At 51.6% G+C, this 16,107-nt stretch overlaps 1 protein-coding gene across 6 annotated transcripts; it reads left to right on the top strand.

The window, feature by feature from the left end:
• The first annotated feature begins 6,665 nt into the window (after positions 1 to 6,665).
• On the top strand, positions 6,666 to 15,464 carry Slc39a3 (solute carrier family 39 (zinc transporter), member 3). 6 transcript variants are annotated; one of them, XM_006513027.3, is made up of 5 exons: positions 6,666 to 6,800; positions 6,893 to 7,016; positions 8,999 to 9,086; positions 10,071 to 10,392; positions 12,304 to 15,464. In XM_006513027.3, the coding sequence occupies exons 4-5, from the start codon at positions 10,090 to 10,092 to the stop codon at positions 13,045 to 13,047; spliced, it is 1,047 nt and encodes a 348-aa protein (XP_006513090.1). In that variant the 5' UTR covers positions 6,666 to 6,800; positions 6,893 to 7,016; positions 8,999 to 9,086; positions 10,071 to 10,089; the 3' UTR covers positions 13,048 to 15,464. The 6 variants fall into 6 exon arrangements, with proteins under 6 accessions (XP_006513090.1, XP_030100662.1, XP_011241562.1 ...); XM_030244802.1 differs by having other exon boundaries at positions 8,995 to 9,086; NM_001358898.2 differs by lacking the exon at positions 6,893 to 7,016 and having other exon boundaries at positions 6,689 to 6,800.
• Positions 15,465 to 16,107: the final 643 nt, after the last annotated feature.

Below are 16,107 nucleotides of genomic sequence, written 5' to 3'. Positions count from 1 at the left end.
AGCGGGAGAGGCGGTCTGTCTGGCCTGCAGGATGCAGTTGCTGTGGGCTCCAGTGAGTGTGGCCTGTGCACCGCATGGGAAAGGAGGTTCCCACCCTCCCTGAGGGCCAGGCCATGCAGCCAGCAAGCCGCCCCCCTGCTAGTTCCCTGCTGAGGGCCAGACAGCAGGGGACATTTAGGATTCAGTGAGTACATCTTGTCCGGTTTCCATAGATGACAGGAAGATCATGTGGGCTGCAGGTCTGTGGCTGTGAGGGCTCAGGCTCACTGGGGCAGGCAATGAGAGGGCACCCAGCTTCTGGAACCAGTCTCTCAATTTCTGTGTGGCCAGAGAGAAAGGCCTTGACCTGGGTGTGTAGTCTAAAGAGTGGATATCCCTGGGTGTAACTGCACTCAATCCCCAGTGTTGGTGACCATCTTCCTTCTTGTTAACGCAAATACTTGGCTGGCCATGTCTGGGGTTTGTAGCAGGGAGAATTGTGGGTAACAGGCACCCCGGAGCTTGAGGGTGTTGGCCTCCATCTATGTGCCTGTTACCCAGCCAGACATACATGTGTTCTCTGAATCAGAAACCATAACTTTTTAAGGTTTTGCATGCCCTTAACCCCAGCGTTGGTGAGGCAGAGGCAGGTGAATCTTTTGAGTTCCGGGTCATCCAGGGTTACACAGAGAAACCCTGTCTTTTAAATCGGGGGTGGGGAGGAGCATCAGTGCCACAGGGTGTGTGTGTGGTCAGTCCTCTCCCAGTGATGGAACTTAGGTCATCAGGGTTAGTGATAAGCGCCCTTACCAGCCGGGTCATCATGGTCGGCCCACCCTTGAGGACTTTGTCCCACCTATGTGGAGATCCTCATTTGGGAGGGGAAACAAGAAATAGAACATACTCAAATGCAAGCTGTCTCCCAAAGGTGGCCCATGTGTCTACAGGCTTGCCAGGTGACTGCCAACAGCAGCATCTTGTCTCGAAAAGACTTGCCAACAGATGCCAAGCTAACTTCCGGTTCAGCCTCTGCTTAGAACTCTGCAGCCCCACAGTAGTTGGGTTTCTTCCCTGAGACATGCTCTTTATGTAGAGCCCAGGCTAGCCACGAACTCAGGAGTCCTGTTCCAACCTGAGTGCTGGGATGAGAGGCCTGAGACTTCAGGTCCAACATTGCAATCACAGAAAAGCTGAACCACAGGTCAGGGTTCAGGTGAGTTATACTAGCACTCGGGAGAAGTTGGAGAACCAGGAGTTCAAGGCCACCCTTATCAGGATTGGCTCACCCAGCAGGTGCTTTTGGACTGGACAGGTGTGGGCTCTAACAGCTTTGTGACATCCTTCTCTGCTGACACCTTGAGGGTCCCTGTAGTGGCTGACCTCTCATGGGATCCAGACTGCCTTGGGAATACAAATTGTCACGGGAACTGGGCCGTATCTAGGGATGCCTGGCTGACACTGAGTCCCTTCCTGCAGTGGGTATAGGCCCCAGAGACAGAAGGGCCCAGACATCTTGGAGCACCTGTCCCATTCCCAGCATATCAGAAGTGTTGGGTTGGGTTTAGTTTTTCAAGACAGGATTTCTTTGTGTGGTCCTGCCTGCCATGGAACTCATTCTGTAGACCAAGCTGGCCTTGAACTTAGATGCATATAGGCATAAAAATTTTTCAACCTGTCCTTTAGCCCACTACCCATTAGAGATAGTGGAAGACAAAAGTTATTAGGACATGGGTGAAGTGGACCTGTTTAGAAATAGTTCTTTGATTGAAAGTCCACTAATTTGTTGTCAGGATACCAGGAGTTCAGTCCACATATGAACCAGCAGCTGCAGTCTAGTCTTCTTGAGGGCATTGAATCCCATCATAGATGCTCATGAGTTATGCAGCTCCCGGGGATTGAACTCAGGACCTCTAGAAGAGCAGTCAATGCTCTTAACCGCTAAGCCATCTTTTCAGAATTCTGACGTTTTGTTCTTAGTGCTTGCATGGCTCTTCACAACTGTAACTCAAAGTTCCAGTGGGTGTGATGCTCCCCGTGGCCTCCTGCAGCACTGCATCTGGTGCACAGGAACACCCACGCAGTGCACAGGAACACCCATGCAGGTGTAAAGGGAGTAAATTGAATCCCGGCACTGGGAAGGCACAGGCAGGTGCATCCCTATAAATTCGAGGCCAGCCTGGTCTACATAGTTCTAGGACAGCCATGCTACATAGTGAGACCTTGGCTCAAAGGAAAAGAAAGACTGGTGGTCACATAAGCCTCTTTATGTCTCTGCCCCTTTGACAAAGTGTTTCAAAAATATGAACTCAACCGAGAGATGTTGAGGCTGTTCCAAGTGTGGCCAGCAGGGGTCTCTCTGTGCCTTAGCCTCCAGGCCTCCGGACACCCTGCCTGTTCTTGCAACATCAGGACAAGGTGGGCAAAGCCACAGCTTCGCCATCAGTCCTGCATCCTAGAAACACTCCCGGTGCCCAGACATAAGCTTTGCGCTCTTGGAGTAGGTTATCCTTGCAGGAATGAGAAAACGTCCCTCTAGCCTGAAGTGGCTCAGCTGGCCACCCATGCACAAGTCACAGAGGGACCCCTCACAGGACCTGGCTGGCACAGGCTCACAAACTTTCCCTACAGGAGCTGGGGCCTGCGGATGAATGTGCACAGTGCTGCCTGCAAGGTCATTCTCAGAGCTGTGAGCTCCTTTCGGGAGGTTGGTTCCCACCCCCCTCCCTGTCCTGTTCAAGGTCCAAACTACTGAGCCAGCTTCACTCTTGCCATCTCAGCACTAGGGAGGCTGAGGCAGGAGAATCAACTTTCAGGCCAGACAACTACAGACCTAAGCCCTGTCTCAAAATTCAAAAGAGTTCAACAGTTTGCATGCTTACTAGTGGCTAGACTAAGCTTCCTTCCCTCCCATTACTATTGTCTGTGTACATTTGGGGGTTGTGACGATAAACATTCATGTGACAGTACTCCTTACATTTGGGATCCTCTGCAGATCTGCAGCCCCAGCCAAAAGAAGGGCAGCTTTCCTTGTGCTGCCTTTTCCTGGAATGTTCTGGAGTGACAGCCCCTGCGTATTCTCTGTGTGTTTCGAGTCATTTTGAGTATTGCATACTCTTCCACTGTATGAATTTACCACAGTATTTTTTTTATCTACTTCTCAATGAATATTAGGGTTTTCAGCTTGAGAACTCCATAGTTTATATATATTTTAATATAATATATTTTTATACATATGGTAGTTTTGTCTGCACATCACTTTTCTGCCCAGGACCACAGAGGCCAGAAGAGGAGGTCAGATAACCTATGACTGGAGTTATTAATGGTGGTAAGGCACCATGTGACTGCTGAGAATTGAGTCCAATTCCCCTGCAAAGGCAGCCATGCTGCTAACCACTGAGATGTCTCTAGAACCAGTTATATCTATAGAAGAGTTATTTTTTTTTATTTGAGTGTGTGAGTATTTTGTCTGCATGTATGCCTGGTGGCATGGAGGTCACCATCCATCGTCAGATCTCCTGAATCTGGAGTTATGGATGGTTGTTAGATGCCAGTTTGTATCTTTTTTTTTTTTTTTTTTTGAGACAGGGTTTCTCTGTGTAGCCCTTACAGGCCCTGACTGTCCTGGAATTCACTCTGTAAACCAGGCTGGTCTGGAACTCAGAAATTCCCCTGCCTCTGCCTCCTAAGTGCTAGGATTAAAGAAGTGAGCCACTACTTTCCCCGCTCAGTTTGTATCTTTTAAAAATCTTTATCTATGTCCCAATTTGTAGTGCAGGCTGGCCTCAACATCTCAAATGTCAGAGCTTCTGCTGTGAACCAACTCCCAACTCCCTTTGTTTGTTTTTCTGTCTTAGAGTTTCATGGCTGTGAACAGACACCATGACCAAGGCAACTCTTGTAAAGGCAGACACTTCACTGGGGCTAGCTTACAGGTTCAGAGGTTCAGCCCATTTTCATCATAGCAGGAAGCATGGCAGCATCCAGGCAGGCATGGTGCATCAGCAGCCAAGAGTTCTACATCTTCATCTGAAGGCAGCCAGGAGAAAACTGAAATTTCACACTGAGCAAGCTTGAGCATAGAAAATCTCAAAACCCACCTCCACAGTAGAAATTCCCCCAACAAGGCACCACCTCCTAACAGTGCCACTCCCTATGGCCAAGCATTCAAACACGTGAATGTACTGGGACCATAGCTATTCAAACTACCACAGTCTTTCTATGTAATCCTGAATGTCCTGTAACTTGCTATATAAATCAGGCTGGTCTTGAACTCACAGAGATCTACCTGCCTCTACTCTTTCCTGAATGCTGGGAGAAAAGGTTTGCACTACTATACCTGGTTGATCCCAGCACTTATGAAGTAAATGTTGTAATTGTTATTACTTCTACTACTTCATGTATGTTTGCACAGTGGGGGTACAGCACATGTATGTGACATGTCATGTATTTGGAGGCCAGAGAACAATTCAGAGTCTGTACTACTTTTCCAACCCTGCATGGTCCCAGGCATTGCAATCTTGTGAGCCAAGTTCCTTTGATCCACTGACCCATCTCAATGTCTCCCTAGCCCTTCCCTGTAGGGCATCATGTGGTTTTGCCTGGCCTTGACCTTAGGAATTAACCGAAGCTGACCTCATCTTCCTGCCTCAATTTTCCAAGTGCTAGGATATGTTTATTTTAGACCTGTTAAAAAAGATAAGTTGGTTGTGTTATCCCAGGACTTGAGAGGCAGAAGCAGGCAGATCTCTGAATTTGAGGCCAGCCTGGTCTATAAAGCAAGTTCTATGACAGCCAGGGCTACACAGATAAATCCTGTCTGAATAAAACAAAACTAATGAACAAACAAAAAATTTAATTAGTTTAGGATATTTGATATAGTGACTTGATGAACTCAGCCATAATTCATATGATGCTGTCAGCCATGTTTGCTTCAAATCTTTGAGTGAATATATATTAGTTTCTATTGACTAGATACACAGAGCTGTGGCTGCGCCATAGGATGAGTATACACTGGACGCCCATCTGTACTGTCTGTTAGCCAGGAAGGAGAAAGTCCCCAGGCGTCACTGTTCTTCACACAATGGCTTCAAATCTGCTGGTTTAGAAATGACCTTTGCTGGGCTTGGTGGTGCACATCTTTAATCCCAGCACTTGGGAGGCAGAGGCAGGCGGATTAATGAGTTGGAGGCCAGCCTGGTCTCCAGAGTGAGTTCCAGGACAGCCAAGGCTGTCCTGAGAACCCTGTCTTGAAAAACAAAACAAAACAAAAGAAATGACTTTTATCTGGAAACACCCCAACTCTCCAACAAAATTCAAGCAGATCTATAGTTAGTTAATCCAAACAATAGAATACTATTTAACAATTAGAAAGGAGGACTGAACACAGCTCATCAGTTAAGAAGACTGACTGGCTGCTCTCACAGAGAATGCAGGTTTGTTTCACACATTGTAGCTCAGGACCACCTGTGACTCTGACCCAAGGTCATGCAACACTTTCCTCTGACCTCTTTGGGCACCAGAGACACACATGGCACTTAGACATGCAGGCAAAGCATTCATACACATAAAATCAAACCAAATAAATCTTTAAAAAAATAAGTTATTTACTTATTTAGATGGACAATGGTGGCGCATATTTTTTATTCTGAGCACTCTGGGAGGCAGAGGCAGGCATATCTCTGAGTTTGAGGCTAGCCTGGTCTACAGAGTGACTTCTAGGTCAGCCAGAAACCCTGTCTCAAAAACCAAATAAATAAGTGAAAATACGAGAAGCTCATGTCACATACATCAGGGTAGGCTCATGTGTTAGTGTGCTGTGCATGGCTCTTTTGATACAGTGTCTCATTCTGTAGGCCAGTCTTGGAAGACAGAGTACATGGATCTTCTGCCTCAGCCTCCAGAGTGTGCTGGGATGACAGACATACATCACCATGTGTAAAACTATAGTGTTCTGTAAAGCTTTGATCTGCAGTGAATGAAGCGTCTTTGTCATCTTTGTTGTCTAGCACAGTAAAAGCACGGTTTACACAGCATACATATTGTGTGAGGTGCTCTAGATATAGCAGGAGGCCAGGTATGGTGACTCACACCTACAATCCAAGCGCTCGGGAAGCTGATGCAGGAGGATTCTGAGCTTTCTGCATGCCACCCAGCCTGGGCTGCTCAGCAAGACCGTAGCTCAAACAAATGAATGTAAAAATAAGGCATACTGTGTAGTATCTGTAGGCTCTACTCAGGTGCCATGTCACTTCAGGAGACATTTCCTAGGCTGCAGGTATGGGTAGAATGATTACATTGTTAGTAACTGTAGTGATTGAGGGGCACAGTAGACCTCTTGAGCTTGAATTTATTCTGGCTATCAATAGATATTTGGTGGACGCCTGTATCTTCTTAAGCCGCGAGGAAAGACTTCAAGAATGTTCCATTCGCTGTAGGAAATCGCTTCCTGCCAAGCCTCCAGCCACACTCATTCAGTACCACGCGACCCTGGACAGCTCCGGGATGGAGGCCCTACTTCCGGAACTATGTTGCCAAGTAGTGTTTTCTATCGGAATCATTTGGTAGCTGCACTCATGTTTAGAAAGGAGAAAACTGCTTTCCGGAGCCAGTAGGCGTTGCAGAAGGATTGGCAGCAGCATCGACCAATGGACTATGAGTTCTGTCGAGTGGCACTGACAGTGTCCAATAGACGCTGATGTGGGCGGGGCGTAGGTAGCAGCTCGCAGCCCCGGGGGTCTCGGCTGGTCCGCTGCGGCGGGGTCCGGACCGCGGGGCAGTTGGCGGCAGGTGGCACTGGCTGGAGGCCTGAGGAGCTGTCAGAGGTACAAGAGGGGTCAGGGCGTGGCCTGGGCGTGGCGGGCTTGGGGCAGGGCGGAGCCGAGGGCCCTGGCCGACCGTGCCTGCCTGTTCACAGAGTCTTTGCTTCAGTGTGAGGCTGAGTGGAGCACACAGTAGGCGCACAATAAGTGATTAAGGAAAGACTGAGCTTGTCGCCCGCCAGCCCTGCCCCGACTGGCCCGATTTTGAGAGCACCCGAGGTATCCCTACCTGACCCTGTCTTCTAGCATCAATTGGGCGCCTGTTGTATGCACTTTGCCTTGTGTTCACAGCAGTGGAGGGAAGGACTTTAAGGGAGTTATTTTTGTTGTTAATTTTTTAAAAAATTATAGTAATTATGTCCTTTATAATATTCCTCTAGAATATTTTAATTTTAAAGTTTAACTTAATTTTAACCTTATTTATTTCATCCTAATTTTCTTTCGTATTTTATTTTCATTTTTTTTTTTGTTTTTGTTTTTGTTTTTGTTTTTTTTGTTTTTTGAGACAGGGTTTCTCTGTATAGCCCTGGCTGTCCTGGAACTCACTTTGTAGACCAGGCTGGCCTCGAACTCAGAAATCCGCCTGCCTCTGCCTCCCAAGTGCTGGGATTAAAGGCGTGCGCCACCACTGCCCGGCCTATTTTCATTTTTAAAATTTACTTTCCTTCTTTTTTTTTTCGACAAAATTTACTTTTCAAATTTATTTTATGTGTCTGTGTTTATGCACATGTGTGCAGTGCCCAAAGCGGCCAGAAGAGGGGAATAGATAGATCTTTCTAGGCTAGAATGGAACCTTGGTCATCTGCAAAAACAGCCAGTGCTCTCAACTGCTGAGAGTGTCTCTGCTGCTACTATCTTATCTTATTATTTCATTTCTTTATTTATATTTCTTTCCAAGTCAGGGTTTCTCTTTGTAAACCTGGCTGTCCTGGAACTCACTTTGTAGACCAGGCTGGCCTCGAACTCAGTAATCTGCCTGCCTCTGCCTCCCAAGTGCTGGGACTAAAGGCGTGCGCCACCACTGCCCGGCTGTATTTTCTTTTTAAATTTTGTTGTATTACTTTATTCTGAAGTAGGGTCTTCCTCACTGTCCAGGCTGGTCTCAAATGTGTAGCCGTTGTCCCGCCTCACCCTCCTGTGTACTAAGATGATAGTCACATCCCTTCAGACCGTGTATGTGCACACGTGAGGAGCCTAAACTTCCATATCAGTGTCTTCCTTGATCGCTCCCATAATTTAACATTTTACATATATGTGTGTTTTGCTTCTTTTCATGGCTGTGCACCTGTTGGGAACAAAATAAAGGGGGACCCTGGGGGCCCTGGGGAAAAGTGGGGGAGGAAAAGGGGTCTAACGTCCTGCTAGGGTTCCTGTGCTCTGGGCAGGCAGATGCAGGCAGAGCTGCCGGACGCTTTTCCACAGGGCCCAGGGTGAGCATGCCTGACTCATTTAAGAGCTTTATTATAGAAATGCAGGGGAGAGAGAGAGAGAAAGGGAGAGAGAGAGAGAGAGAGAGAGGGAGAGAGAGAGAGAGAGAGAGCGAGAAAGGGAGAGGGAGAGGGAGAGAGAGAGAGATTTATGGTCTTCCCTGTTGCTAGGTAACTGGGGAGGAGTTTAGCCTGAAGGTCAGAAGCTTGGGCCATTGCTTACATGACTACTGACCATGCTTCTCTTGAGGGGGCTGTGGGAGGTGGTACCTTAGTCAGGGGCCGGAGTTCCAGGAGCATGAGGGAACACCTACCGTGTCATTTAGGTGAATTATAACCATCGGGGTTCAGACCTCAGTTTGACTGGAGACCAGCCTTCAGTTCCCCACATGTACCCCTTATGTGCCTGGTGCCTGCAGAGACCAGGAGGGGCATTGGGTCCCCAGGAGCTGGATCTACAGGTGGGTTGTGGTCCACCATGTGGGTGCTGGGAACCAAATCCAGGTCCTCTGGAAAGGCACCCAGTACTTTCAGCATTGAGAGCCTAGAGCTGTTGACTGGGCCAGAGTGGCTGGACAGCATGTCCCTGTGGTCCCCTTTCTCCACCTCCAAAGTTCCAGGACAACCCAGATATATACAGTCCCTTTGGTGCAGTAGAAGGGACAGGGCTAGGGCAGGGACAGGATGCCGCTGACTGCAGAGGGTGAGCCGGGGTGTGTTCAGCAGCACGAGGGAAGCAGCTTCACTCCTAATGAACCATGCTTTGTGAGGCAGGAGAACACGTAAGAACAACCCTACATTTTGGCCACCACATCCACTGAGCCAGCTGCCACCTTGCACCTGCCCTGCACCAAGCCTCAAGGTGGGTACCAGGGCTGCAGCTGGGAGCAGGAGTCAGGTGGTCTGCAGGAGGCCTTCCCAGGGACAAAATATAAAGATACCTGTGGAGGATCCAGGGATGTGGGGTGGGGTGGGGCAGGGCGGGGATGCTCCAGGCAGACGAAGTAGTCTGTGTAAAAACCCTGGGGCTGGCACAGTCTTGGCAATCAGGACTCTGGCAGGCTGGTGTGAGTTGAGTTGAGTTGACACCAGTTATGTAAGGCCTATCCTTGGGGTAACAGGTTGAGATTCTCTGTCAGGGCAGCAACACCATGAGAGTGCTCTAGCACCAATGGGATCATTCCATGCTTGTGTTTAACCTGGAAGCTACTCAGCTCAGGTGGCTACCAAGCAGCTGTCAGCACGGAACCAGGAGCTAAATATATTCAGCTTCCTGTGCCCTGCATGAATGTGTGTCTGTGTGCACGTGTGTGTGAATGTACATGTGTGTGAATGCATGTCTGTGTGCATGTATGTGAGTGTGTGTCTGTGTGCATGTGTGTGAATGTGTGTCTGTGTGCATGTGTGTGAATGTGCATGTGTGTGCATCTGTGTGTGCATGTGTGTGAATGTGTGTCTGTGTGCATGTTTGTGAATGTGTATGTGTGTGAATGCATGTGTGTGTGCATGTGTGTGTGTGTGAATTTGTGCATGTACTGAAAGCCAGAGGTAAACCCCCAGTGTCTTGCTCAGTTGCTCTCCACCTTAGTTCTGGAGTCAGGGTCTCAGGAACCTGGAGCTCCCTGGTTCCTTGCAGCTGGCTGCCAGCAGGCCCTGGGTAGCCTCCTGTCTGAGGTCCTGCCTGCCTGCACCACCTCCCTAGCCCTGTATCACCTTCAGTTGTATAAGCGTGTATGCCCATGTCTGTGAGTGACTCCCAGAGTAGACTAGTAGGCCCCGTGTGGCTGACTGGTCACTACCACTCCTTAGTGACTACACAGCTAACATGTCTGCCCTGTCCTCACAGCTTCTGAGCAGAGCCATGAATGCCTGGCCCTGCGACTGGGGCCGGTAGCCCCCACAGCCTTTGGCCTGTGACTCCATTTGTGCTTTGGCCCTGTGTGACCCTGGCGGCCACCATGACGAAGCTTCTGGTGGCCAAGGTCCTCTGCATGGTGGGCGTGTTCTTCTTCATGCTGCTGGGCTCCCTGCTGCCTGTGAAGGTCATCGAGGCTGACTTGGAGAAGGCGCACCGCTCCAAGAAGGTCCTGTCCCTCTGCAACACCTTCGGGGGTGGCGTATTCCTGGCTACATGCTTTAATGCACTGCTGCCTGCAGTGAGGGACAAGGTGAGGCCTCAGTGGGGAGCTGGGGGGCTGAGGGGCTCAGGTGCATGCGTGTGTGTGTGTGTGTGTGTGTGTGTGTGTGTGTGTGCATGTGTGTGTGTGAAGGCCAGAGGTTGGTGTCTTCTGTAGTCCTGTTCACCTCGTTTTCTGGGACAGGGTCTTATTGAACTTGGAGTTTACTGAGGCAGAGGAGGCCAGTAAGCCCCAGGGATCCCTCTGCTTCTGCCCTCTGCCCTGGCCTGTGCTTACAGGCATGTGCCACCACACCCAGCCTTCCAGATGGGTTCTGGGGTTACAGCAAAGCAAACCAGCATCTCCCAAGCTCCCGTGGATTCCAACACAGATACCCGAGGAAGACAGGGAGGAGAAAGCAAATTGTTGTGTGACCTTGTGTCAGACGCTTCCCTGTCTGAGCCTTATCTATTTACCTGGCACTGGGGCTATCCCACAGGTGAGCCCAGTGGGTAGTGAATTTCAGACAGAGCAGTTGCCCACTCCAGAGTCCACAGGCCATGTGCAATGGCTCCTGTTGCTTCCTCTCCATCGGCTCTTGCTACAACATATATTGTGGCATAGCACCTTGACACAGCTTGGGTGTGTCTCCTCAAGCTTCCTGTGGGCCGAGCAGGAGTCTGGGCAGAGCTTCCTGGGGTCCTCAGGGACCCAGGAGACAGACACCAGGACACATTCTGGCCACTTGCCAGCCCTAGGTCCCTGTTTTCACTGGCTGTGGTTGGAGAGGCCCCAGCCTATCCCCATCAGTGTGGCTGCATGGGTCATGAGCAGGGTGGAAGACAGTGTAACCTCCTTCAGGGGACAGTTGTATCTCAGACTGTAGAGGTAGTGAGGGCTGCCAGCTCTGCATATGTGAAGGGAGTCATGTTAGACCTGGGTGGGCCTGGTCTCCCGGCAGCTGCCCTGGCCATTAGGGACTTGGAGACCTTAGTCCTGGAGCTAGAAAAGCCTCTGTCAAGGCTGCAGTGACTGGGGGTTGGGGCATCCTTGCCAGAAGTGAGCAAGGATTCCTGCTGCTAGGATGCTGGTGAGACCCCAGCTCACCACAGGCTACAGTGGCCTCCGTCTGTGCCCATGAGGAGTCTGAGGTGACCAGGTCTTGCTCTGCAGCTACCTGCCACAGCCTCAGGCTGGAACCTGGGCCCTTGGTGGCCTTGCTCTCCACTCTCTGCCCTCGGGTGTACATGTGACAGCTCACCCAACAGGGCTGGGCTTCAGACATCCTTTGCAGCAAGCACAGTTCACAGTGCTGTCTCTCATGACTGGAATCATCTCTTGAGACAGCCCAGGCAAGCCAGCCAGCAGCCTTGTTTCTCAGCACAGTTTTCCCTTCTATTTTATAAGTTTCTGATACCTGTGTGTGTGTGATGATCACAGGCTTTCTGGAGTTGGTTTCTGCCTTCCATCATGTCGGTCCCAAGGGGTTTGAACTCAGGTTGTCAGGCTTGGTGGCAAGTGCCTTGACCCATGAGCTGTCTTGCTGGCCTCTCTCCTCTCTCTCTCTCTCTCTCTCTCTCTCTCTCTCTCTCTCTCTCTCTCTCTCTCTTTTTCCTGTTAAAAACGTATTTTGGACAATGCTGGGAATGGAAGCCATGCAAGACAGAGCTGTGCCTCTCAGCCTCGCTCTGGCCCTCTCTGCTTTAACCTTGGTATGACTTGGGCTGTGTCTTTTTGTTGTCCTATGGAGACAGGATCTCTCTGTGTGGCCCTGGCTTGCTTCTGAGTGCTGGGATTAGAATCCTGCATCATCATGCCCTGCTCTCTGTGCTGTGTCATTGCTTGAGGTGGGGTCTCCTTGGGGCCAGGTAACCCTCGGGCTCGCAACCCTTCTGCCTTAGTCTCCTGAAGTGCCCCTGCCTGGGACGGAGGCCTGCAGCTGACCTAGCCTTGTGTCCACAGCTGCAGCAGGTGCTGAGCCTGGGCCACATCAGCACCGACTACCCGCTGGCGGAGACGCTCATGATGGTGGGTTTCTTCCTCACTGTGTTCGTGGAGCAGCTGGTGCTGACCTTCCGCCGGGAGCGGCCTCCCTTTATAGACCTGGAGACCTTCAACGCCGGCTCAGATGCGGGCAGCGACTCGGAGTACGAGAGCCCGTTCGTGGGTGTGGGCAACCGTAGCCACAGCCTGTACCCTGAGCCCACAGCGCACACCCATGGCGCGGGGCTGCGGCTGCGGGAACTGGGCCGCCCAGGGCCTCTGCGGCTGCTCAGCCTGGTCTTCGCGCTGTCTGCACACTCTGTGTTCGAGGGCCTGGCGCTGGGGCTGCAGGAGGAGGGTGAGCGTGTGGTCAGCCTGTTTGTTGGCGTGGCCATCCACGAGACGCTGGTGGCCGTGGCCCTGGGCATCAGCATGGCCCGCAGTGCGGTACCCCTGAGGGATGCGGCCAAGTTGGCTGTGACCGTGAGCGCCATGATCCCAGTGGGCATTGGGTTGGGCCTGGGCATCGAGAGTGCCCGCAGCGTGGCCAGCAGTGTGGCATCGGCGCTGCTACAGGGCCTGGCCGGTGGCACCTTCCTGTTTGTCACCTTCCTGGAGATCCTGGCCAAGGAGCTGGAGGAGAGGAGCGAGCAGCTGCTGAAGGTGCTGTTCCTGGTGCTGGGCTACGCCGTTCTGGCCGGAATGGTCTTTCTCAAGTGGTGAGCCCTGAATCCCTGAAGGACACAGAGCACGTCCCTTGACAACCACGCTCATGGGCCATGGTTCACACACAGAGGCCTCCCGGGCTGGTCACCGGTCTCTGCCATCCGCCAGAATCTGGCCCTACAGACACTGCTTTTAAAAACGTCTTAAAGTTCTCTACCAAAGCCTGTGTGGCCATGTCACCTCATATCCCGTCACCCCTCCAGTTTTTGTTGTCATTCCTGAGCCATCAAGAATGGAGCCCAGGGTGGGGACTGGCAGATGGGGATCAAAGTGACCTCAGGGACCCTGCCATGTTCTCTGTGGAGCCCAGGCCCTCCCTGCCACTGCCACCCGAGTTTTTCTGGTTGCTCCTGTGTGACAGGTGACAGTTTATGAAAGGAACAGTACATGTGGGTCACATGAGCAAGGGGACAGCCCAGACTGTTTGCCTGGCCCTCAGGAACAGCCCTTCTTGTTCTCTTGCTCTGTGGTGTGGCGATCACCAGAGTGGAGGGGCCTCCTCTGCAGAGGGCATAGCAGTGAGACTCCAGGGCCACATCCTGACAGGGACAACTCCCAGGATGCAGGCAGGAGCAGGGGAAACTCAGCAGCTGGCAACGTTGGTGCATGTCACCATGGTAATGCCAGCATCTTGGGACAGCCTGAGTGAGGACTCTCTGGGGACATAAGCCTGCCACAGCTCACCACCTTCCCTAACCTGGGGTCTGTGTAGCAGGCTTCACCTCAGCACTGCCTTCCCTCCGTTAGCTGAATGTCAGACTCCTCCCTAGTGCCCTGTCGCCATGGCCAGGTGACCAAAATGACTTGTCGAGTGTGCCCCTACCCAGCGACACTCAGATGATACAAGGCACAAAGAGACATGGCCTTGGGGACAGCTGGGGCTTGGGCATTGTCCTCAGAGCCCCAATGCCTGGGCTCCCTTAGTGCTGTAATACACCCAGGTTCACACGCCGCTTGGCACACATTCAGAACCCCGGGCTCCCAGTGAAGGGCCCACTCTGCCAGTGGTTGAAGCCTCTGCTAGCAGTTTCTGGGGTTCTTTCCCGAGGAGCCCCATCATGTAGATGTGGTGATGTACCCACAGTGCCACCTGGGCTTACTGTCCTTCTATCCTCTACTTAACTATGGGTGGGTGGGGGGCATCCAAATGGTTCTCCAGCTTCCCTTGGCCCCAGGTGGGCCCCACGGGGCCACCATGCCCCTGCAGGTATGGGCTCAGGTGACAAAGACTAGGCCAGGGTAGGAAGGTCCTTAGTCTGGCCATCCCAACAGGGAGTCTGCACCTCCCACATGGGTGCATACAATGGCATTCTCTCCTTTCCAGCACCAACTGCTCTGCCCCTGGGGACAGCAGCAGCAGTGGATCTGGACCCTCCCCATTAGATCTCTTGAGTCTCTGAGAGTCATCCCAAGTGCCAGCTCACTGGCAACTGGGGGCCTCTGTGTCTCTTACTGAAAGTTCCAGTTTAGCTGACAGCCCTTGCCCCAGCTGCAGGAGACCCTGGGCCATGCTAGGACCTGTGCAGCTGTCAGGAGGAATGGGCATGGAGGAGAAATGGACATGCCGGGATGCTGCAGGGGCCAGGCCACCCCCACCCCACTGCCTCCTGTGGGGGACACAGCAGGAACACAGCTAGACAGGAGGAAAGAGGGCGGTGCGGGTGGCCCAGCTTCACTGCTGATCTGTGTGTGTAATAACAGCATGTCAGCTTCTCCTATGGCTTGTTTGTGTTCCTGTAATAGAAGTTATTAGTGCAGGCGGGATCCGGCACAGCCAGCTCCTGGCATCCTGCCCTCATTGCACTGCAGGGGCCTGACCGATCTTTGCCCTGCATCCCACCTGCCCAAGGAAGCTTTTCAGCTTGGTATTCCCCCACGGGGCGAGGGTGTTGTCTGTGGGGCACCCCGGGCTCCACGTGCACCTTCCCCCACTGTTGTCTCTGGAGTCCACCTGCTCTGAGCCAGGAGCTCCATGACATGTGTCCCAGATGTCATGCATAGTCCTCCTGGGGAGGGGTCCCACCTGTAAGTCAGCCCCCAATGATGAGAGGGATGACACCAGAACACCACAGCATCATTAGTGAACGCTCCCACAGAAGGGAAATCCAGGGACGCTGTCGGTGAGGAGCAAGCGTGGCAGACCTGAGTGCGATTCCAGGGGCTCACGTGCTGACAGAACTGACTCCTGCACTGTCCCGATCTCCACGGGTGCTTAGTGGCACACATGCACACACTTGTGTGTGCTCGTCCCACACCCCCTGATATGTGTAATAACAGTTTTTAAGCTAGCCATGGTTACCCACTCCGTTAATCCATGCACTCCAGATACAGGTGGATTTCTGTGAGTTCCAGGCCAGCCAGGGTTGCAAGTGGGCCCTTTTGCAAAATAAATAAACAAGTGAAGATTTAAACTATTTATTTATTTGTTTTTTTTGAATGGATGTTTTGCACCACATGGGTCTCTAGTTCTCTAGGAGACCAGAAGACAGCATCATATCTGATCTCCACAGAGGCCAGGCTGCTGAGGGCTGTATGGTGACATGCTATCTCAAACTAACAAACAACAAAATACTGGGCTCCAGAGTGCCAGCCCATGGGGGTTTCTTTGTTTGGCTGGTGTGTGTGTGTGTGTGTGTGTGTGTGTGTGTGTGTGTGTGTGTGTGTGTATGCACACAGTGCCTGTGGAAGCCAGAAGAGGGCATCAGATCCTCTGGAACTGGAGTTACAGATAGTTTGTGAGCCACCAAGTGGGGGCTGGGAATTAAACCTGTGTCCTCACCTTTAATCCCAGCACTCGGGAGGCAGTGGCAGGCGGATTTCTGAGTTCGAGGCCAACCTGGTCTACAGAGTGAGTTCCAGGACAGCCAAGGCTATACAGAGAAACCCTGTCTCGAAAAACAAAAAACAAAAAAACCCAAAAAAACAAAAAACCTTGTGTCCTCTGCAAAAGCAGGCAGTGTTGTAACTGCTGAACCAACCCCAAGCCTCACCTTGGTTTTTAAGACACAGTGTCAGTATCATGGAGTGGAAGATTTATCTAGACCACTGGGTCAGCAG

The sequence above is a fragment of the Mus musculus genome, chromosome 10 (assembly GCF_000001635.26).
Source record: "Mus musculus strain C57BL/6J chromosome 10, GRCm38.p6 C57BL/6J".
Classification (NCBI taxonomy): Eukaryota; Metazoa; Chordata; class Mammalia; order Rodentia; family Muridae; genus Mus; species Mus musculus.
The sequence above is the reverse complement of the archived record's forward strand: the minus strand, read 5'-3'. Positions and strand labels throughout refer to the sequence as shown.

Bases quoted from the DNA above. Each gene is read 5' to 3' on its own strand.
- Slc39a3 (XM_011243260.3), top strand. From the start codon at position 10,090: ATGCCTGGCCCTGCGACTGGGGCCGGTAGCCCCCACAGCCTTTGGCCT. The intron at 10,393-12,303 runs GTGAGGCCTCAG...TTGTGTCCACAG, and splicing joins TGCCTGCAGTGAGGGACAAG to CTGCAGCAGGTGCTGAGCCT.